Source organism: Chlamydotis macqueenii, chromosome 2 (assembly GCF_036417535.1).
Source record: "Chlamydotis macqueenii isolate bChlMac1 chromosome 2, bChlMac1.mat, whole genome shotgun sequence".
Taxonomy (NCBI): domain Eukaryota; kingdom Metazoa; phylum Chordata; class Aves; order Otidiformes; family Otididae; genus Chlamydotis; species Chlamydotis macqueenii.
The window spans coordinates 76609271-76632123 of NC_141557.1; the positions used below are offsets into that span (position 1 = coordinate 76609271).

At 39.4% G+C, this 22853-nt stretch overlaps 1 protein-coding gene across 1 annotated transcript in view; it reads right to left on the reverse strand.

Annotated features, from left to right (window-relative positions):
• Positions 1–2864: 2864 nt before the first annotated feature.
• LOC104483955 (cadherin-6) overlaps positions 2865–22853 on the reverse strand; it is a 102355-nt gene continuing 82366 nt past the window's right edge. The window contains exons 6-12 of the mRNA XM_086740347.1: positions 22361–22548; positions 20666–20919; positions 14940–15076; positions 10180–10301; positions 9256–9373; positions 8917–9168; positions 2865–4821 (exon numbers count right to left, since the gene is read on the reverse strand). Of these exons, the coding sequence (XP_086596473.1) occupies positions 4331–4821; positions 8917–9168; positions 9256–9373; positions 10180–10301; positions 14940–15076; positions 20666–20919; positions 22361–22548 (1562 nt within the window). The 3' untranslated portion in view covers positions 2865–4330. The remainder of the gene's footprint in view (positions 4822–8916; positions 9169–9255; positions 9374–10179; positions 10302–14939; positions 15077–20665; positions 20920–22360; positions 22549–22853) is intronic.

The following is a 22853-nucleotide window of genomic DNA, read 5'->3' on the forward strand; positions in this document are numbered from 1 at the left end:
AAAAATATATCTGTTTCTTAGGACAAATTTAGAAAATATTGATGTTCATAAAAGTGAGGTGTTTCTCTTCTACTTCAAATTTTTCCCAGCATTTTTTTTTACAAGCAATAACTGAAATACACAGATAACTTGATTTTCTCATGGTTAGACAGCATATCTGTCACCATCAGGTTTGGGAACACATCCCAGTCCTGTGGTACTGCCAGTAGAGCACTGTGGAGACCCCTGAATTCCTTTCTTCAGAGCTCAATGGAAGTTTCTGCCTCAGATCCCTTCCAAGCACCTGTCTACATAGAACGTTGTCCTGCCACAACTGCAGTGGAGGCATGTGTTGCTGTGTCTCCCCACACTGTGGGACAGAATAATTTTTAACCCAAAATAATTATTCTTCTGGAGTAAAAAATCCTTTTTCTTGAATAAAGTGGCTGTTTTGGGAGCTGGGATGGAATAGCTTTACTAGAAACCGTACTCCATTTCAGGTGTAAAGATGTTATTGTTCTGCAGTGGCAAGGCTGGAAACGTCTCCCATGTAAGCACGCCTCTGTATCACGTGAACTCCACTGAAGTCCTTGGAATCTTTTAATAGGCCCCCTGTTCTTAAATCAGATGTTTTTCCACATTAAAAGCCCACTGCACTGCTCATCTCTCCAGCTGGCTTAGCTAAACTTCCTCATAATATTTCTTTTTCTCAAATAGGTGCAGTTGTAAGAAGAGCAGGCTTAAAACAGCCTTGAAACCCACTTCATAGCCCATGGTCTAACACTTGTTTATCTATAAACAGCAATTCTAGCATTGTGTGAAAGTATTGTTAAATACTCATTTTTATCATCTAGCACGCCGGCATGCAACAAGGTACAAAGAAATACTACTGAAAAGTTTTGTATTCACTGCAATATGGCACTTTAAATATTTAATATGCAGTACTGATTTTATAAATTGCACTTTGTGGTACTGCCAAACAAGAAGAAAAGACAGAATTGAAGTCTTCTTGCTGTGTGAGAGATGCTAAATCTGTTTAATTTGCAGGGAAAAAATAGACCTTAAAACCTAGATGCATAAATAATAATTTAGATGAGAGTTTGCCTTGAATAATCTTAGAACCATTTGCTATTCAGGCACCATATTTGTGGTGACATAACATAATTTTATATATAATATATTTACACAACAGGCACGAGTAGCCACTCTCTATTATTTACTGTGTCACTTAATGGACAAGATAAAACCAGCTTTCAATTCAGAGAAAGAAAAATATTTAAAAAAAAAAAAACTTGAGCTTGGATTGCTACTAACAATCACTAAATCAGACAAAATCACTGTACAGACGTAGGAAAGTAGTTATAAGATCAGTGATCCTCCTGTCTTGGTATTCCTCCCCAAGGAGTGCCTAATGCGAGCTGACCTGCAGGGTGCCCCAGCCCTTTTGGGGTGCAAGGTATGTCCTCAGCCAAGCGACAGTGAATCCCTCTTCCCTGTGAGCTGGGGACGGCTTGCAGGGCCAAATATGTATCTGATTTCACAGCCACCTCTGCCATCTCCTCTGTGAACAAATCTGTTTCCCTGGGGCCTGAGGGGGGAAGGAAGAGTTCACTGGCTCGCTTTGAGCACCCAGCTGGACTCGGAGCTTGAGGCAATTTGCACTCCATGCAGTGAAAGGTGATATACAGGTGCGTGGTAGCAGGCAATTTGAAAGAGCCCCCTGAGGGGTACACTGTCTTCATTGGCTGTATGAGGAGAGCTTCTCCAAGTGAGGGACCTGTGGCAGATGGTGCTGAGCATCTGCTGCTCCTCCATGTATCTGAAATCCAGCTGGCCCCTCCTGTGTGCCAGAGCCAGGTTTCGGACAGGTTGCCTCCTGGATGCTCTGATTTCAAGGAAGTAATGAAGGGCTAGACTTTCAAAGGCTTTTATCATCTTAAATTACTGAGGCACCCTCAGGAGGACATGAAAAAGGCCTAGTCATACCATTGCCATGGTGATGGGCACCACAGGCTCAGCCCCCTCTAAGCGATGGGGTTGGGGACCTCGCTCCGCTGGACCGAAGCACCGTGAGAGACCTCCATCAGTAAAACCAGGGACTCAGCTCCCTTTGAAACTCTGGGTTCCTCCACTCTGAAAACCCATCTGACCTATCTTGCTGGGCATCTGCAAGCCATTAGCTGCTCTACCCTGAACCTGTCAGCGCTCTGCACTGCAAAGAAGCCCTTGCCAGGCTGGGCTGTGCACCGCACTGTGGCTGCCTCCTCTTCTTCACTGTGAGCCAGTTCGCAAAACCTGAAATTGTGTCGTCGTGCTTGTAAAAGTCTAATACTTGGGAGTCCTACCACTCTCTTTATTTAACTCTCTAGGAGTAATGAATTCCAGGGATTAATTTTTAATCTCTTTTAATTTTCTGTTTATTAACTTTTCCCATTTTTCTCTTTATTTTTAGAGTAAACTGGAGATGTTGTTTGGTTTTCAAACTGACTCATTTAAGATTTGGGGGAGGGGGAAAACAGATCCAAGCCTGTAATTCTCATATTAAATACTGTTTCAAAATTAAATACATGAGATTACTTATGTATGAGGTATATTTAAAAAAAAAAAAATCCTTCTTTCCTTGGCACAGTGCCATGGGCTCTGTTCCTACTTTGGGATGAAGGGTAGCTTTTAGCTCCTGGTACTGGATATGTCCCATGGAAGCTCCTTAGGATTGTCTCCAGATAGCCTCTCCTAGATGGCTGGATTTGAAGAGCAGCAGCTGCATGCATTTGACAAACTAACAGAAATACTGAGTGGTGCACAAGCTGTAAAGAAAATTGTTTTGGCCTGAGACTATGGCATCTTCCCCTACCCCACCCCTGGACAAAAATTACTTAGCTTGGCAAAGCAGATATAAACACACACAGAGAGACTTGCAATTAAAATTTTACCTTTTGGTGAAGTCTTTAACAACCCCGTCTGAGTAGTTTATTTTAAAAAATGAGTTATAGCTGTAAACCCTACTTTTCAGGCCACTGGAATGGTAATTGATTCTCACTTACTTGTGCATTCAGGACTTGAATCTGGAGAAAAAAAAAAACAATGCAAAACAAAAAAAACCCAACTACCTAAAAGCATGAGAAATTACTTCCTCTGGCAGAATGCCAGCATTTTCCATCTCTAAAGCATTTTCCAAATGACTTATATAATTCTTGCAACATCCTGATGAGGTAGGCATTATTTCCCCACTTTACAGATAGCAGAACTGGGCAGAGAGTCAGCCAGGAAGCCACCCTGGGCATCCAGGCAGGGAAGGTCAGGACAAAACAAGCACTCTTTCCTCCTTTGCGCTTGCTTCTTTTGCCCCAGTGTGTGGCAGTCACCTTGAGGGTACTACTCCACTCCTGCACATGAGACCAGGCAGAAGGAGATGAATATGAAAAGCCTGACTCCCACTCCCCCAGCACAGTGGCCATCTGTGAACTGGAGAAAGTATGAAGAAAAGTACAGTTATGATCTGCTCCTTCCTCCAAGTCATGATCTAATCTGGAGTTGAATTAGATAACTTTCCCCATCACAAAGAAAGTCTGGGTTAGAACTGGGAAACTATCTAAGAATTAGATACTGGGGCTACTGACTGCACGCACATGCACGCACACACATCTCTCCAGCAAGGCCAGGTCAGAAGAATATATACATAGCAGTCAATGAACTATATAAATGTGTGTGTTAGTACGATTCAGTGCATTAGGGGCAATGGTGAGTTCTAGAAAAACACTTAGATTTAAATGACCGCCTTTTTACCCTCCTCATGAGTAAAATGCGTTTGATGTTTTTTTCTTGGCTGATTCTACTCATATAATAAACCTTCATTCCATCACCACTACTTTTGACTATAATACATAGGGTAAACTAGGGTACCTCATTACACTGGGATGTGCAATGCACAATTGACAGAACAGTTGTCTGAGCTGAATAGTTTGAATACAAGCAAAAAGAGCAAGTGAGCTTAAACAGTAATATACTCCAATTTACAATATAAGCAGAAGAAGTAAAAATATTGCTCCCCATCTGATCCTTTTTTTCCCCTCCACTACTGCTGTGCCTGTAAGACTGGCTTGGTAAACTGGATGCACTAAAAAATAAGAACTTTGCCTCTTGGAAGCTCATAAAATGATACCAGAAAAAGTTTTCTGACAGCTGATCCACACAGACTGCAGTCATTAGACAATTTGAATGGGTAGAATAGAGAACCCTTTCACACAGCTGTGGAGAAATAGAAAGAAATAGCCACTTCACATATCTCAATACTCTTTCTGAAAAATGAGGAAGGGAAAAAAAAAAAAAGAAAACCAAAAAAGGCAACATATTAAGAGTCTTTGTCACTGTCCATTGTGCCATACATATCTGCCAGCTTTTTAAACCGAGGTCCCCAGTCACTGAGGTAATCATAGTCCTGATCTCCATCCGTGGTCACCGACTCCAAGGAGCTGAGTGACTCGGCCACAGAACCATTACCTTCATACGCATAGGTTGCTAACGAGTCGTATGGGGGTGCTGTTGGATCTATATCATTTTCCTTTAACCTTTGGTTAATGAAATCTCTGACATCCGTGTTATCTCGTGCTGTTGCAGTCCGCCGTGGCATAAAAAGTGTTTCTGGCACAATGTCTCTGCGTAATTTATTATCGTCTATGGCTTCGGGATTCCTCAGCGTGCCGATATCAAACGCTTGGGTGTCTTCCTCTCCACCACCTTCATCATTATAACTGACAATGTTGTCTCTGATGTCTTCTTTGGAAATAATCAAAGGCTCTTTCTTCCGCTGCCGTCTCAGTGCTGCAAACAACACCACTGTAACTGGAAACAAAAATAACAGGGGAAGAGAAAGGGAAAGGTTAATCCCTGACTCCATTAAAACCCAGAAGAAATGCTCTGCCTGTGCTTGAACTCAAAGTTTTAAAAGATGTTTTACAAAACTGCAAATGCACACGTCAGATTTCCAGACTGTGCTTGCTCTGTTTGTGAGTACCTTGGGAGATGAAATGGCATGGATCCGCACTAGAATAAAGGAGACGTCAAGCTTGTAAGAAGCCAAGTGGAGTCTCTTCTTGTCAGTAGGCACATTTTTACCCAGAGTCATACAGCAATTTTATTGCCTTGAGAAGAGAACTAGTTTCATGAGAGTTGGGAAGGAAGAAACACTTTCTCCAAAATAACTAACATCAGGTGTTACTTACCTTGAACCCCTGGGACGAGATGCAACTCGTGCTACGAGCAAGACTAGTATCTACTGGGCTATGATAAAAGGTTAGTGTCGTAGTTCAGCCCTGATCGGACCAGACTACGCAGTCTCTCTCTCACTCCCCCCACACTCCGAGAGAACAGGGAGAGAAAATATAAGGAAAAACGGCTCAAGGTTTGAGATAAGGACAGGGAGAAATCCTTAAAGTTACCGTCACGGGCAAAACAGACTCGACTTGGGGAAAACTATTCATTTATTACTACAAACAGCAGGATAATGAGACAGAGAACAAGATAACCTCCATCCACCCCTCCCTCTTCCCAAGCTTAACATTATCTCTACTACCTTCCCCCCCCGAGCGGCACAGGGGGGAAGAGGGAATGGGGGTTGCAGTCAGTTCATCATATGTTGTTCTACGCCGCTGCTTCATGGTCGGGGGAAGAACTCCTCACATTCCTCCCCTGCTCCAGCGTGGGGTCCCTCCCACGGGCCACAGTCCTTCGTGGAACTGCTCTGGCGTGGGTCATCTCTTCCACGGGTGCAGTCCCTCTAGAACAGCTGTCCCAGCGGGCCCTCCACGGGCCACAGCTGCCTTCAGGCATCCACCTCCCCCGGTACGGGGTCCTTCACAGGCTCCAAGTGGATCTCTGCTCCTCCGTGGACCTCCATGGGCTGCAGGGGGACAACCTGCTCCACCATGGTCGTCACCACAGGCTGCAGGGGAATCTTGGCCAGGAGCCGCATTACTCCTCCCCCTCCTTCTGAACTGACCTTGGCGTCTGCAGCCGTTCCTCACAACAGGCTGGTAGATGTCTCTCAGGATCTTTTTTTACATCTTATTCACTTCTCATCTCCTTTCCACTTCTTGCAGCCGGGCCGGACCAAGTCGGGCCCAATCGGCTGCCTGGCGAGAGGCCAGAGGGTGAGGCCTGCAAGGCCCATGAGGCCTGCGCCTCCCCCTCTGCGCCTCTGCCCCCGCTCAGCTCCTTCACATCTTCTCTCCTCTCTCTTTTTTTCTGTTTTCCCATTCTTAAATACGTTATCGCAGAGGCGTTATCACGAGACATTCTGCTACCAATCGGCTCGGCCTTGGCCAGCAGTGGGTCTGCCCTAGGCCTGGCCAAGTCCCCTGAACAAAGGGGAGCGACTTCTAGCAGTTTCCTACAGAAGCTACCACCTTAGGCCCCCCCTCACTAAACAAAACCATGACAGTTAGCAAAGCTGCATTTCAAGATAAGTAAATCTATCCTCCTCTGGAAAAAAAGTTTGGAATATGGAGTGGATTTCAGCCACCACAAAGTCAAAGTTTTATTAAATTCCTTGTTTTTACAATGTACATCACCTTAAAAAAATACATGGCTTAAATCTTAGACTGATGAACTATGGTAATGGTATCATTTAATCTGCCAAAAGCATGAGATTTCTCAAATAGGTAATTTTATGCCTTTCTTTCCAAAGTGTATATATATGTGTGTATAAGTATATATGTATTTCATTTATTTGGAGGGCAGGAACTGTTTCCAAGGCCCTGACCCAAATTTAAATATTTTTACTCAACAATGATCCCCAGTACTGTTGGAGAAGTGGGCACAGAGAGTGGGAGATGATACGTTCAACACTTTATTTCCTTCAGAAGCTAATTTCAGATTTCTTAGCTGGATTCTTCCTTAAGATGGTAAATGACTGAGCAAGGAGCAGGGGTGTATTACTACTAGCACTGTTGCTTTCGTATCTGAGGTCCACAGGGCTCAGTTATTTCAGCTCTGCTGTGTAAACTCCAAGACACATCTTAATGTCTTTATAGTTCTTTCATAGCAAAGGAAATCAGAAAATGCCTAAACTCATTGATATGAGATGATAAGGTGGATCAAAATTATCTTTCATATCAGCTGTTTTTCTAAAATGGTATGTGAGTCAAAGTACAGTAACTGTTAAGCTGGAGAAAATTCCAGAGAACTTAAAAAGAACAGTGTTGATTTCGAATGGGCTTCCAGAATAGCGACCAGTAGAACGATCCAAGAAAGCAAAGGAATGATAGTTTTTATGTGTAAGGATACTTTGCTGAAGTATCTCATTAACAAAAAAAAAAAAAAAGATGTTATACAGAATATGCAAGGATCCAACTTGGACAATTATGTCACATCTCTGATACTTGGGTTTTCTTATTTTGTGCTGAACTTCTAGGCAAAAAAAACCCCATTAGATGTTACACGTTAAAGTATATCACCTTTATTTGCCTGTCAGTGTTTAGCAGTATCTGAGGCCTCCTGATAAGCTGCTAGCCTTTCTCAAACTGCAGATAAACCTAGCAATTTATAAGCAGTTCTTGTTGCCGCTAAATTTTAAGTTGTGGTTCGGGTCTGCTCAGAGTATTGTTTTTCACTCGGCAGTGGTTGCACATGCAAACCCTGCAACCAGCCTGAAAATAGAAAATTATATAGCTGAGTTAATTGAAAATCTGCTTATAGTGCATGGTGGTGTGAGCAGTAATTGACATAAAGTGCTGCTTAGCACACAGAATCAATTATTTTTGATTGACATAAAACAGGAAATCGTTTAATGTCAGATTGATATTAATGAGCACAGTTGCACTAACGAGTGGAAGACTATCTGCAGCACTAGATTTATTTTTCTGGTAAGGAACTTGATACAAAGTGAGCTCAGATTGAAAATGGGATAATGCTTATTTGGGCAACCCATTACTGTATTGTTAAAATCTGAGAATCACAACGTGGTCTTTGACTCATCACTGGAGCGGGAAATTTTTTTAATACTAAAGATGAGGATGATTCTGCAATGGTAATGAGTATGTCCAAGGGAGATACAAGTATGGTGGAAAGAAGTGGAATAACTGACGAAACATTTTCTCCCTTGTTTGACCCTACTGCTGTAAAATTGGTCTGACTCCCTTCTTTCCTGGGCAGATAATAAAGGTGACTAATAAAGTCTCCCTGAGAACTGCCTGTGTTGTATTGTACAGTTCTCCCTAGATGAATATACTATAACTATTGGCTGAGGGACCAATCGTCTCTGTTTTACAAGAGGAGTGGAACTTGAGTGAGAGGAATGTGAGAGACGTTGCAAGCTTTCCTTATTTTTATTAAAAAATACATATTGACCATCGGTAAGTGCTGTAGCCAGAGATCTCTACATCCTCCACACTCAGGATCCAACCTCTTAATATTCACAGGTGCCTGAAAGGGAGAACCCTGCAGCTTTTGAGAAAGTGCTTTAGTAGCCACTCCATTTCAGCATCTTTTTCCAAAGGAACAGAAGCACTGAGATTTGTTTCTTCTCCGTTTTCTTCCTCATGGGAAGTTCATTGCTTAAACCTAAGTTATCTGGCCTCCTCCTATGGTCAATAGAAAGACACAGACATCTGCAGAGGGTAATTAGTCTGGTGCACCTCAGATACCAATACGGGAATGCGATTAATGTCTTTCTAGAGGTGCCTGTCTCTTTCCATTGACCAGAGGGCGTAGCCCAGCTGCCCCTTCTAGCTTGGACATTGCTAACTTTTAGACAACTAAGATTAGATAGGATGGGTTCTATACACTGTATCTGTAGCAACCCTCAGAGGAGGAAATACAATAATATAAATGAAGGATAAGACAAAAATTGCTTTGCTTTGCTCTTGTCCTAGCCTTGGTATAATCACTTGCAGCAATGCAAAATAACCATGAAAGGAACAAAATGCCTGAGCTACTTACCGAGTAATATAATGATACAGAGAAGAATGGCAATAAGAGCCCCGGTGCTAAGACCAGTAGGATGAATCAAGGCTTCTGCATTACAAGACAGCATCTTTCCTCGATGGTCACAAGCACATACTCGAATAGTCACTGTTTCAGTGCTGCTCTGGATAGGGTAGTCATTGTCTGATATTACCACTGGCAAGAAGTAGGTACTCATTTCATGCCGGTTATATCTGGTTTTTCGGGTGAAAATCCCTGCTGTGTTGTCTGGAAACACAAAGCACGCATTAAAGCTTCATCTGAAGACTGAAAGCAAGAATGAGATAATAAAGAAAAATCTTCCTAGAAATTCACCTCTATTGTCCTGTAATGTAAAGTTCGAGCTGCTGGCTGCCTCCGGAGCTAAGGAGAATGAAAACTGATGTCCACTGTAAGAGTCATCTTTATCAACAGCACTTAATGTTTGTATCAGCTGAAACAATAAGAACAAAATTATCTTCAAAGTCAGTGGACCTTAAGCTTATTTATGTACTCTAGGATTGTAAAGCAATCTTACTGTATTTATTTTTTTCCTTCTGTTTTAAGGCAGCAGATGCTGCTATGGTAAGCCTAACAAAAGCAATCCATGTGCTGCCGATGCTGTTTAGGATCGCCATGCTACTATATCCCACAGCATTAGCCAGTAACATAATGAATTTGAAAGCTGGCAGGAAAATCATGTTGAATTCAAGAGCAGGCTTGGGTTGATGGCACTCCAGATGGGTAGGAAACCTTTGCATGTGACAAGCAACAGAGGTGAAAGGTGAGACAGTCCAAGCTGACTGTATATTTGTCTAACCAAATCTCATGTCACAGGAATTGCCTGGCTGAATCTTCCAAATTGTCTGCTCCTTTGAACCATTTACCAACAGAGCTGCTAGACGGAGAGTTATCTGGCAGGAAATAGTTACATCACAGACAGGACCTGTAACAGTTATGGACCTGAAATTGTTTTTGAGGGAGACAGTGGAGGTGCTTGAATAAAGCCAAGAATCACAGAATTAAAATGAATTATGAATAACAAGGTGCAGTACAGAAAACAGCAGTGTAAAACATACTGTCACATTAGCTGCAAGAATACTAAATGTAATCAGATACTGTGCAGCCACTGTTTAGTTTAATTTTGAAAAACTGACAGTCTGATGCAATGCGAAGTATACCTCTTGATGAGGTGATGCAAGAGTAGTAGTAAAACTCAATTAATTTGGAATATTTTCTTAGTACAAGCAGACAACACACCTGTTCTGCCTTCGCGTTTTCACAGACGAAGGTCTCGTAAAACATGGCAAACTCTGGAGCATTGTCATTTACATCCAAAACCTTAATGAACACTGGGACACGGCTGCTTTGCTTTGGGTTGTCTGAAATGATAAAGCCAGAAAGAACAGAGATTTTATTTAGCCTAGCTACTGACTCAGTGCAGTAGAAGAAAAGGACAGACTTAGGGGTTCATTGCCTTAATTCTCCTCACTCACAACACGCCACTTATATTCTGTTGATTCCTAGAGATTGCGTTATGGGGTGAATTCCACAAAATCATGCTGTGTTATCATTACTCTGATTCTGCATAAGCTATACAGTTAAGATGGGGTAGGGTCCAGGATTTACAAATTGCTTTGAACACTCCAAATTATGAATGATTATGAATGTATGTGTGATACATGTGTAATTATGTACATAAAAGTATAATACCAGAATTAAATTAAATATTTAGTCTAAGAGAAATATTAGCCTAAGTGATACAGTTTGGTGGCAACAAAGTTTCTAGAACATATTTCTTTCCTTAACTCTGAAACAGGAAGATTGAAGAGTCATGAAGACAGGATTGAATATTTTTTTCCTCTACACCTGTTATATATAATATTCTATCATCCCCTACGAATGTTGTGACACAGTTCCTTAAGCTACTGTGATTACTATTATGTTAAATAAGTAGTAACTGCAGCTATGATTTTCTAATCTGATGTGAATTGATTTGGCTGATATTCTAGACTTGAATCTAAAATGTATCAGTTGAAGAACATAAGCACTATATAGTATCTGCAGATCCCCATATGTAAACTTGTTTTTTTTTCCCTGTAAAGACTGTATAGTGCCAAGAGATTGAATTTGACAAAGATATTCCTGAGCATAAAATACTGATGAAAATATTGTTATCTTTCTAGATAGAAACGAAAACATGTGGAAATGCACCACATTGTATAGACTATTCCTTGTCCTGTTGGACTATTGATCCTGTTGGACTATTCCTCTTCATGTTGGAGGGAGAAAGGCTTTAGTCATGAAGATATACAAAATAAGGAAGAAAGACAACAGGCAGCAACCTTACTTACGAGCCATGACTGGTGAAATAGGCAAGATTCTAAGAGAAAAAGTCACATCATAACAACCGTTGACTCCTAAAAGGTAGAAGACCTGCCCCCAAACCAATTTGTCATCACCAATCAAAAGGAAACCAAGAGACATTGCCAGAACTTGGTCTGTGTCCTTTGTGCTCCTTATGACACAAAAGATGATCTAAGTCAGGTCACTCAGACAAACCCATCTCAGTGCCTGGGATTATGTGGGTGTGGGAATGAGAGAGAGTGAAATCTATGAGCAAATGAGTGTGACTGAGATGATTAGTTTCATTTAAAATAAATACCTTCCCCCTCCCTTTCATGAGGGCTCACACTGAGTTTTGCTACGTTAATTTCCTACCTGTGTTAATATAGTTTATGAATGCATTTTAACCTATGACTCAAGTGAAAAATATAGTGCAATAAAACGTAGCAGATCTAAGACTCTGTATGCTTCTATAAGCATTCATTATAGTAGCTCGTTGAGTTAGGCTTTAATAAAAGCCCTATTACTATGTTTATCATACTTTTATAAATTCGAAAGTGCATTCTCCAAAATTGGCAATGTATATTTTTATTACAGAGCTCAGTCATTTGCACAAAATACTGCGCTTTAAAGCTCCACAGTCCCATCGGAGTTAATATGATTCCATTAGGCATAAACCACTTTCTAATATGAACCATTGGGTTACATTCATTCAATGTATAAAATAGCAGGTTATGCATAGCATAGTCTAGGCTGAATTCCGTGCTAAAATACATCAATACAAATGTTGAATTTTTATAATAGGCTGAAATAAAAGGTACTCACTTGAAGTTGCAGAACTATTAGCAAGACTATTTTATAAGGGCATACCTTTCTAACAAATACATTCAAATATTGGCAAACATGTTTTTTTTCCTCTCAAGGAAATTGTTTTCTTTCCTGCTTTTTGAACGATTAACTATGTATTTTCACTTTACTTCTATGTAATTAAGATTCTTACAATTTAAAATGATACTGTAATAAACAGAAGCTTCATAAAAACGTTATGCTTTGTGGACATGGGCCTTTTTTTTCTGATTTAATGGAAATGTAAATTGAAAAATATGTATGCATCTTAAAGTATTTTATTGTAATCTTTCCAATTATTTTTGCAAATTAATTGGTATAAGTGAATTTGCATTATCCTTTAATTTGGACTCCATCTCCAAAAAAAGCTCCAGAGACTCAACGAACTGCTAAAATCTATTAACGTCTACAGTAGTATGTTTTCTGTTGAGCCAGCAATCAAACTGTTTTTTTTTTTTTCTGAATATAGCCTCAAAGTCCTGCCAATGTTTGATTTACCCTTAAGTATTAAGTAAAGAATACTTAAAAATACTCTGAGAATTCTGTCCAGTAAATAATCTGTAATTCTGCAGCTGTGAATCAGTAGCCATGTGCACTGAGTTTTACCGCCAGTTTGCCGTCTGACTATGGCAGATGTACTGACCCAGTGTTTCACCAACTATATGTTTGCAACACTCACAGCATGACTCCCCGGACTGCTGCACAACTGCAGCTTACACTGGTGAAAAAGAAGAACCTTCTAAAATTGAGCTATCTACACATACTGGCAGTTCTAGGCCATGAAAGGCAAAACAACTTCCATATTTTCATTATTTTTCTACTGTAAAATAAAATCAAGAAGAGTCATCACTGAAAGGTGTTTCTCTTTATGACTTTACCTTTTTTTTTAACTTTTTTTTTTATATCAAAGGAAACAGCCATCCATCTGAATGTGCATCCTGACTGTAACTTGACTGGATATTTCTTTTAGATTACTTTAGTGAAATATACGTTGAGTTTGATGTGATGGTAGGTCACTGAGAGATGATTAGCTGGAATTTAGTGGAACAGGACTTTAGCTAGCCTTGCTAGAAATGACTGGTTTTAGCTAGAAGCATTAAGCAGTCGTGCTTTACAGTCTAGCCTCTTGAGACTAAAATTAGAGAAGTAGCTTGGATCAGACCAAGGCTTGTTTCAACAATAGCTGCGTTTCATCCAAGAAAATTGCCTTTGGAAGGCATCTACCCCAGTTATGCCAAGCTCAGTCTAGGCTCAGCGAAGCACAGCCTGGGAAGTAGCTTGTTGCACCCTGGAAGGATTCAGACTAAAGAGGAATGGAAATTAAGACAGAAGCCTGTGTCAGACACAAAAGCTTTAGTTGAGAGCACCTGGCCCAATAGAAGGTCTGTCCTTAGGGGAGGAGGCAAAGAATTCAATGTGTATTTCATATAGATGCTAAGTTGGTTTTTAGACAGTATACAATTTTCTATACTGCATATTATTTCAGCTCTGCTAAGATGATGCAAGTGTGCTTCCTAAATGTTATTGCTATTCTTTCATTTTTAGGTGTTTATTTTTCCCCTTCTCCTCTACCCAGGAGCTCAGTCTGTAGCATACAACTCTTGACCTTAGATCATTCCTTCAAAGACTTAAGAGAAGCACAAACTTTGATTAACAGGCAGCCTAGATGCCAGTGTTTGGTATGCTGAAACCACATATTTAGAATTAAAAGTGCAAGTTTTCAAGAGAGGGAAAAAACTATTACGAAGCATCAGTACTCTAGGCTCTAGCCCACTACCCTTTTACATATACCCATCTGCTTGCCTCAATAGGACTGTTCCACCTCAGTTTTCAGTTTTAAAAATACCTATAGAACAAAAAGAAAACTGGAGTCAAGTACTCCTTAGTTATACTCTTCTCACCATTTAGCAGCTGCTTGAGCCATATACATATGCATGCAACATAAGAAAGCAGAGCTTATATTGTTTAAGATTTTATATATATATATATATATATATATAAAAGTCATTTAGCCTCTGAGTCGCACAAAGACTTTGTGATGGTCATAGAGCTGGTGTTTATATTAGATCTATCCACCATTCCACCATGCTTCACAATCACAGAGATTGTGACTCCGCAAAAGCAGAGTAGAGAATAGAATTGCATTCCCTAGTATTTGAGTATGTCACATGCTTATAGCTAACGTATTAAAATAAAGAGGATTATTTATTGACGTCACCTAGTATACACATCCTTATCTAGACCCCTGGCATTTCAGCTCCTAAGATGAACATGACTAGTATTATAACAAGATTACTTCTGCTGAGTAATCCTAAACTAAGTAACACACTGATCTGTAACTATGGCTTGCAATTTCAAAGGATATGAAAGAAGTAAAAAATGGAAATCCTTAAAACTGATTAAGATCTGGGGACCCAGTTCAGCCCAGCCACCTTAGCCTTACTTGAAAACATCCAGCTTGTGCTATATTCAGTCTGGATCAGACTGAATTCAGTCACAGAATGCAGCTTGGCTTTAAATCATCGTGCCTGCTGAACACCAATTTCAGAATTCAACAATCACTTTCAAAATTAAAAATGGCTGTTACTGATTAGAAAACGCAGAATTGGTACCTCCCCTCCCTGCTCAGCTAAGTTACCTCTTCGTGAACTGTATCCCCAGAAAACATAAAACTGCAGACCACCTCTTACAGAGTTTCCGCTTCTTCGTTAGTACTGAGTGGAGTATCCATACAGCCTGACATCTGTCCAGCCATGCTTTCCAGGCGCTCAGCTAGAATGCTAAATTCATTACATCAGGGACAGCAGTGGTATTTAGGTTTGACTTACTGATCTCTGCTGCTATTACTGTAATGTTGTGCCATAGCAGTGTTTCCCGGTCAAGGAGTTTTGAAGTAAATATCGACCCATTTCCTGAATTGATGTTGAATACTCTGTCCATGTCAGTGTGCCGATCTACAGAGTACCTGCAAATACAGAGGCAGGGGTTAGGAGAATGCTTTTAATTTCTGTGTTCTTAAACAGTTTTCTAAGATGAGACATCAAACAGCTAGTAAATGGAGTTGTCTTTTGTTTTCAGCAGAGACTTCAGAGTCTTTATATATTCACACAAAGAACTAGTTCTGAGCTACTGGATAATGACACATTGGAGGTTTGATTTCGAAGGTGGAGCATTGTCACTGAATAAATGAATTAGTGCAGAATTTACATACCTCTGAGAATCATCAAAGCTTTGTTTTTAGTGAGAAAAGTGAAGTCTGTGTCCTGAAAGATATGAAGTTTATTTTAAGGCTAAGTTGGCTTTCCCATTATAAAACCCTCTTTCTATGGTTTGATACCTCAACTGTTCCAAATAATTTCTGATATAAAATTTGACACCTGGGGTCCATTTCTGCCTTTCACTTCCCAGTGTTTAAAAAGACTACTCCCCAAAAACAAGTCAGCATGGAACAGAGATTCATTATTCCACGGTACATATCACATAAAGGTTTGCTGTAATTCATTAAAACTAACATGCTCAGCTCTGCTTGATAGTATCTAAATGTGAAAATGAATGCTAACAAGCTTAGGAGGAGCTCACAGTCTAAATTTGGATTCAAATTCTGAATCTGATCTTTTGCTTTTTCTGCTGAACCGAATTCAACTTCAAAAGCAGAACTCTCCAGTTCACAGGAGAGGATGCTACCACCGCAGTCTAAATGCTGTGACTCGGTTTTGTCTCTCATGAAGAGAAAATTCTTGCATAAATTATGGTGGTCTTAACGGAACTATGTCTCTGATGTTGCTAAAGCAAGAATACAATTGCATTATTCTGCTCATTTCAAGCCCAAATGTGTGCTCATGTGCAATCCAGGACAGACCCCTAGGAAGCCTAGTCTGCTCCCTTGTTCTCCTTGCAGCGTGCGTCAATGGAGACTAGGCAGCTACTGCTCTCCCTTGTGTCCAGGCAAGGATAAAGATATGGCTGACCTGATATGAAGTCAGATGAAAACCGGGCCAGGAGAATGACTGGCAGAGTTTACTGCCACTACAGAATTGAGGGCCATGCATGGGCTGAAGAAAAATTTCCGTTCCCTGCTCTGCCCTAGGAGCAGCTGTGCGACATGTCCTGCATTCTGCACCGATTTCCCAGTGCCTGTGCAGTGTCTCTTAACTTCTGAGCAAGATCTTGCATGGAAGAAGGAGTGAACAGAAGAGTCCAGTTGAAACATGTGATTTTGACAAAGGTTTAAAATGAACTAACTTGCTAACTATCTTGTAACTGCATTTTTTTTCCTTTTCAAGTTAAAAAAAAAAAAGGGGTATAATATCCACAGCAAATTAGTTCAGTCTTATTCTAAAATGAGAATTTTAGGGTAGCCTACCTTCCCAAAAAAAACTATAGCAAGTACTAATTGTTTGCAATAAACTGTTTTTGGTTTTCCACATTAAATTCCTGTGGAAACAACCAAATGGGTTTCCAAGGTACTTGCACAGCTAACTTTTTTTTTTGGTAGGACTTGCACAGGCACACCTTGCTAGTTTTTCAGGAGTTGATTTAGTATTTATTCCTTGCTATCGCTTGACTAACAGTACCACAATTTCAGCTGCATGAAGTCAGCTGTGGTGTCACTAACCTAGTTCCTTTATGGAGCATTGTAATGCTATCATCAGCTTGAAAAGAGTATGTGAGAAGGTATGTAAGAGGCAATGCTGACTGATAGGACAGCTCCAGCAAGCTGTGTTGTTTTGTCCAAATCTAAACAGTACATTTGAATTTATTGACTTAGCTGAAATGTTTGATGGAAACAAGTTTATACAAACTGGTCTGACTCTTATATTTTGACAAAGTAAGTACTTGATATGGTAAACCTTTCGTTTTAACTTTCATTCATTCAGGCTTTTATATGATATTATGTTGGTATTTTGTGAATTCAATTATTTTTCAGATATTGTGTAACTCATTTCCATATCTCTCAGCTGAAATACTTTGGTATTTCCATTTTGCAGTGAATCTACATTCTACATTCATATTTGAAATGAACTATCAGGATTTTCCATAGATTAACCGTTCTAGCCAACTGTAATATTATGTTTCAGGCTTTTACTCAGCAAGATATTTAAGTAAGCAACTAGCTTTAGGCATGAGTTGTCCATTTGTTGGGTTTTTTTCTTCAATTATGCTTTCACTCATGCTTCATATTATGAATGGACTTAAAATCTCTTACTGCCTTAGCATGTTTTACTGCCTTGATATATTGTAATCATTATCATTAATTCATAAGATTCCCCAGATTCAGTCGGTGGTACAGTATTTGAAAGAAATGAAAAAAAAAAATTCTCTAGACTTTTTCTAAGGTTACCAGAGCTGTAAATTTGAGGATTTCTTTAAGTAATTAAGAATTTTAAAATATAAGTCCTTGTAAAAGCATCTGTATGGTCAGTCATTTGTACAGTGGAAAGTTAAACTCACAAAAAAAAAAAAAAAAAATGAACCAGAGAACAACTTCTTAATGAAATGTTAATTTTATTTCATCATATTCAAAAGAAAATACATATAAGGTCAATGCAGTTAAAGTACTTTAATTACACCATTAACCTGGTCTAGAAGGATGATTTTAATAAGCTAGACTGTCACTTCTGTTTCTCAGTTTGTATAATCCACTCTTTTTTGATCAAGGACTATTAATTATGTTGAATCGGTGGTGATTCTGATTTATGGATCATAACCTAGTAAGAATTAAGCAGACAACATCAAGCTCCTTTTTACATTTATTTAATGAAATTACTGATGCGTGTTTATCAGATTTCAGGACTTCATCCCTTTCAAACCTTGAGGAATTGACAAACTAGGAAGTTAAAAGGTATCTATGTACATTCCAGTCTCTCCTTGTACATAAGAGGAAGAAGGGGAGGGTGAAAGAGAGAATCTAACACATGCAAATATGTTGTCAGTAAAATACACAAACAAAATTAAGCCTTACATTTGTTTGCAGATCATTTTCATCTGGGATACTTTAGTAAATCAAATCACAGCAGGGAGACAGTTCCAGTGACTGATGAACTTCATTATGCCTCTGAGGAGTTACTATAGCAAAAAAACTCAACTAGCAATTTAAAAAGATCTGATGTACAATACAGCAGTGCCAGTTGCAGTATTATTTTTTTTCAATATGCAGTGTTTCATAATATTTCTTTTTAGATGAAGCACAAGCAGAATGCAAATTTTTTTTTATTACATGGCCGGACAATGGAGTGTTACTCAGGAGTGTATTAATGTTGCTGCGCATGGATGCATATTCATATATAGCCAAACATCTATTTGTGTATTTTTGTATTTTCTTAATGTCATGTCACAGCAAATCTTATTTATAATGGCTGGACTGATGAAATGTAGCTCCACCAACACACAGGCAATGAACGATTATGCACTCTTACAACCAAGACAGATATCCGCTTCATATTTTGCTATTGCTTCATTGTCTTCTGATGTTCAGCAGCTTGCTGTATAATGTAACCGCAAGTCAGGAAGATTTGTGGGTCAGGAAGGGATGTGTGTGTGTGAATTTTTCATAATGCATTTTCATAATGATATTGTGAAGGTTTCCTTTAATGGAAGATCAAAGGGACTTTCATCTAACAGAGTTAGGGTTCAGTTTGTTTAAAAAGAGAAATCTTCACTCGAGTAGAGGAGAAAATGGAAGGTTTTCATTGTAATATCAAGTGTCTAAAGATCTTATTTTTAACTGTCAAGAAAAATTGACAAGCAAGTGACAAGTCATATATATATACAGTCTAATTGCATTTTCCCTGAAGCTCATAGTGAAAATCAGATTTAGCATCTCTATTGCATGATGGAAGAAAAAAATCACCCTGTCAAAAAGATGCAGACTCAACCCATGCCCCTAAATTCTAGGAGATATTCAAGATACTAGCACCATAAAATTACATTTATTACAAGCTAACATCTCTCAGGCTACTGCGCTCTGCTGATTTCCTTCCCCTGTTACTGATTTTCATGTTTTTTCTTGCTGTGTTTATTTCTGTTACTCTAACCTCTTCCTCATTTTTTCTTTTTCTTCTCCTTTTACCTTGATTGCTGCATGCTATTAGAGTATAAAGGAAACAAGTTTTCTGCTGCAATGTATCAATTTTGACATCTCTGCTAAATTTTGCTCAATAATTATCTGATACTTTAACACACAAGGTACCTATACTGTGTTAAAGAACTGCCCTTTGAAAGACAGGTAAGTTTTAGCACACACATTCAATTAATAGAAAAGAGCCAGTAGGCAGTACTCAACAATGAGCAGCATAATCCCTATCCACTGTAAATCACTTATAATTAGGAGTTAGTGCTGGTGTGAAATGCAAATGGTTGTAGTTATCACCACAGGGAAGCAGGGAATCACTCCCCTCACTTTCCAGTGCCATTAGACATAAAAAAAAGCAGGTTCATATGAAGACTGGAAGGGGCCTGAGTATCAGCCCAACCAATTTTTCATCTTTATGCTAGCATACCCATGAAGACATGATATAGAAGGTGTTTATTCTGTTCCTGGGCTTCACCAAACGCAAAGCAGTATGTTGCTGTGAGAGCTTAAAACTTACTCATGTCTCATAAACATTGTAAGATATCTTGATGAAAGATAGTTGTTTGCAGAAGTGCAAAGTATTGATGGATTAAGTTTTTATTAAATCTGCATTGTTCTATTTTGATCTTAAGACTGCTATTGCATTTCCAATGTGCCCAACCCAGAGACATGTTGAAAATTGACCTGGATTTCATATTGCAGTATTTTTAATTTCCTCCTTCTACTGCCTTGTCAGTAGCAATGAACTTTAATTAAAGCACACAACTACTTAAAAGTTCTTTTGTACTCTATCCAGTGTGACTTAAGTACTCCAGTATGCTTTCAAATGTACTGAAACAATGCACCTGTTAACTTACAAAAAACAAAGGCTTAGGTTTAGCTACTCCAACATTAACATTTCCTCCACTTCCTCTATGACTAGTTTATTGATTCACAGCAGGTGTTACTTATGAAATCCATGAGACTGATTCTTATCTTACTAACCTTACACTGATACAAGTGAGATCAGAGTCCGTAGGTGCACATGAGCTGCTTTAAACACATTTCTGCTTGCAGTTTAGAGAAGGTAACTGTGAACTCTGTCAAGCAGATCTGGACGGATGGGAGAATTAAGGGCTGCTGAATCACCTGCCTGTCATATAGGCAAGAGGATGCACCACACTGCACAGGAAAATGTTAAAGGAGGGAGGAGAACACTATCATGTTCTTAGTGCTCTTTTTGCAGTAAATTCTTCCATGGTGGAAATAACCACAAACAGAGCATAGGATGTAATTCAAGATGCAAAGATCATGCAAATACAGTCACATATACATAGATATGCCCACATGTGAGAGATCATTTACCACCTACAATACTTCATATTTAAGCACACCAGAACAATTTCACTGTTAAAAGTGATAATTTTTTTTTTGTGCTGACATGAATAAAGCAAAATCAAAGCTATAAATATTCACACACAAGCTGAAATAGTCTATGCTTACTTGACAGGGTTCTTGGCAGCATCTGGATCCTGAGCAGTTACTGTTCCTATTACACTGTTTATCGGAATATCTTCTTTCACTTCCATTATGTATGCTGGTCTGCTGAACACAGGGGGTTCATCTACATCCTCCACCTGAATTCTGACTGTCGCTGAGTCCTTGAATGGTCCCAGGTAGAGGAATCGAGGGTCCACATGAGTATTGGTAGCTTCCACTTTCAGAATATACAGGTTTTTGTTTTCGAAATCCAATGCCTGGGAAGAGGAAGAAAAAGTTTCAGAGGTCTGTGGGGACTGTTGTGGCTTGCAGACAGGTGAGCCAAATGAATGGAGAGATGTCATGGAGAGGCCTGTGCTAGATAACAGGAGGCTGAACTGGAATTAAAATGCCAGCAGAAAGAAGAAAGACAGGGCTCTATGCCAATGACGACACGGTACAGAAAAAGACACCTTTTCAGGGAATTCTATGCCTGGAACTCCTAAACATCAGTTAATTTTTCCTTCTGAAATAGACTTAGCTCTTCATTATTTTATTCTGTAATTTTTGGCATGCTGATGTTTTCTTGTCTATTCTTTGCCCCTAAGCACCACACTTGAAAGGGGGGAAGATTTTCCAGGAGTTGCTTTTTTAAATATTCCATTACTGAAATAAAACACACTGACATCTAGTGTCTGGACATCGAAGACCACCCATCAAGGAAAACACGATTTTATGACAGGCTATGACCATATCACACTCTATTAAAATTATGAAGAAGCAGTATTTAGCAACTTTTTGTTACAGTACTTAGAGAAACGTGGGGAGAGAGTAGTCACCCCGTTTTTCCATTATTCACAGCTTCTGTCAGCAACAGACGGAAACGCAAACAGAGTTAGACTGATATCATAAATAGCCCCTGGAAGGCATCTCCTAAAAAACAAGTAGTGACAGGTGTCGCACTGATATCAACAAGCAAGTGCATGTTTGGAAAATCTACAAAATGTCTATCTAGTGATGACTGAACTTGAACTGATGGAGGGTGATATCTGTAACCTTATCAAGCTTGCCTGATAACCCACTGTAAACAATATTTCGCAAACCTTTTCTGACAGCCAATGTGCAATATAGTAGATGATGTCCATTGTGATCTAGCAAGGTGCTGTGATATTTTTCTAAAGCAAACGCATGATGATGGATTTATTAATTACATTTTTACAAAATGTGAGTCAAAAGAAATTTCTCCATGTACTTTAAAACATCATAGCTATACAACTCAACATCTTCTTATAGTACAAAATAGGCAATGTGATACTGATTATTTCTGTGGTCTTCACACAGCATCTTCTAGTAAGTGAGCAAATCCTGTAAGCATCAGAGGCAGAAAACCACAGTTGGATGGTGGTGCCTCCTTGAATTATTCTGTGGATATGTTCAGACTGTAGAATTTTTTCTGAGTTCCTATCCCACTCCTTAGCTTATTTACTCTCTCAAGTCCTCCAAAGCATGTGCATTGGTTTAGTAAAGAAGGATGTAAGAAGAAGGACTCCAATTGCTTGTATAAAAGAAACTTTACACAGGTAATGTAGAGATTCCTAATAGATAGCATTCAAATTAATAAGCAACAAATGTTGCTCTAAAAATGGAAAACAAATATGTGCTAGATAAAGTTTTGACTGGTATTTCAGAGGCTGGAGTTAAGTGTGTTAAGATGGGTACCTTTTTGACAGTTATAATTCCTTCCTGTGTGTCCTTGTCTGTGATAATTCCAAACATGTCATATCCATCCCCCTCAATGATGCTGTATTCAATCTCTGCATTTTCATCCACGTCAGCATCATTAGCTTTTATCCTGCCAATAGGTGAGTCAGGTGGCGTAGACTCGGGAGCTCTGAATTGGTATGTGCCTACAGCAGAGAGAGAAGGATATTTTGTCAGTGAGTCTCACGTACTTTGGACACCATCTCTCAGCCCACTGTCCATGCTGGGCACACACAGATGACTTAGCAAGTTGCTGTGTCTTCAGGCCTTCTTGGGGCAACAGCCTTCAGCTTCTGCCTTAATTTCACGTGGATAAGAGTAACTTCTATTTCTATCTGTTTTCTAGTATGAAGAATAGGCATTTTGCTTTCCTGCATACATGTATCTTTAGCAACATATGTCCCTTTCCAGACATTATCAGGGTCTTGTTGGCCATATTGAAACTGTATAT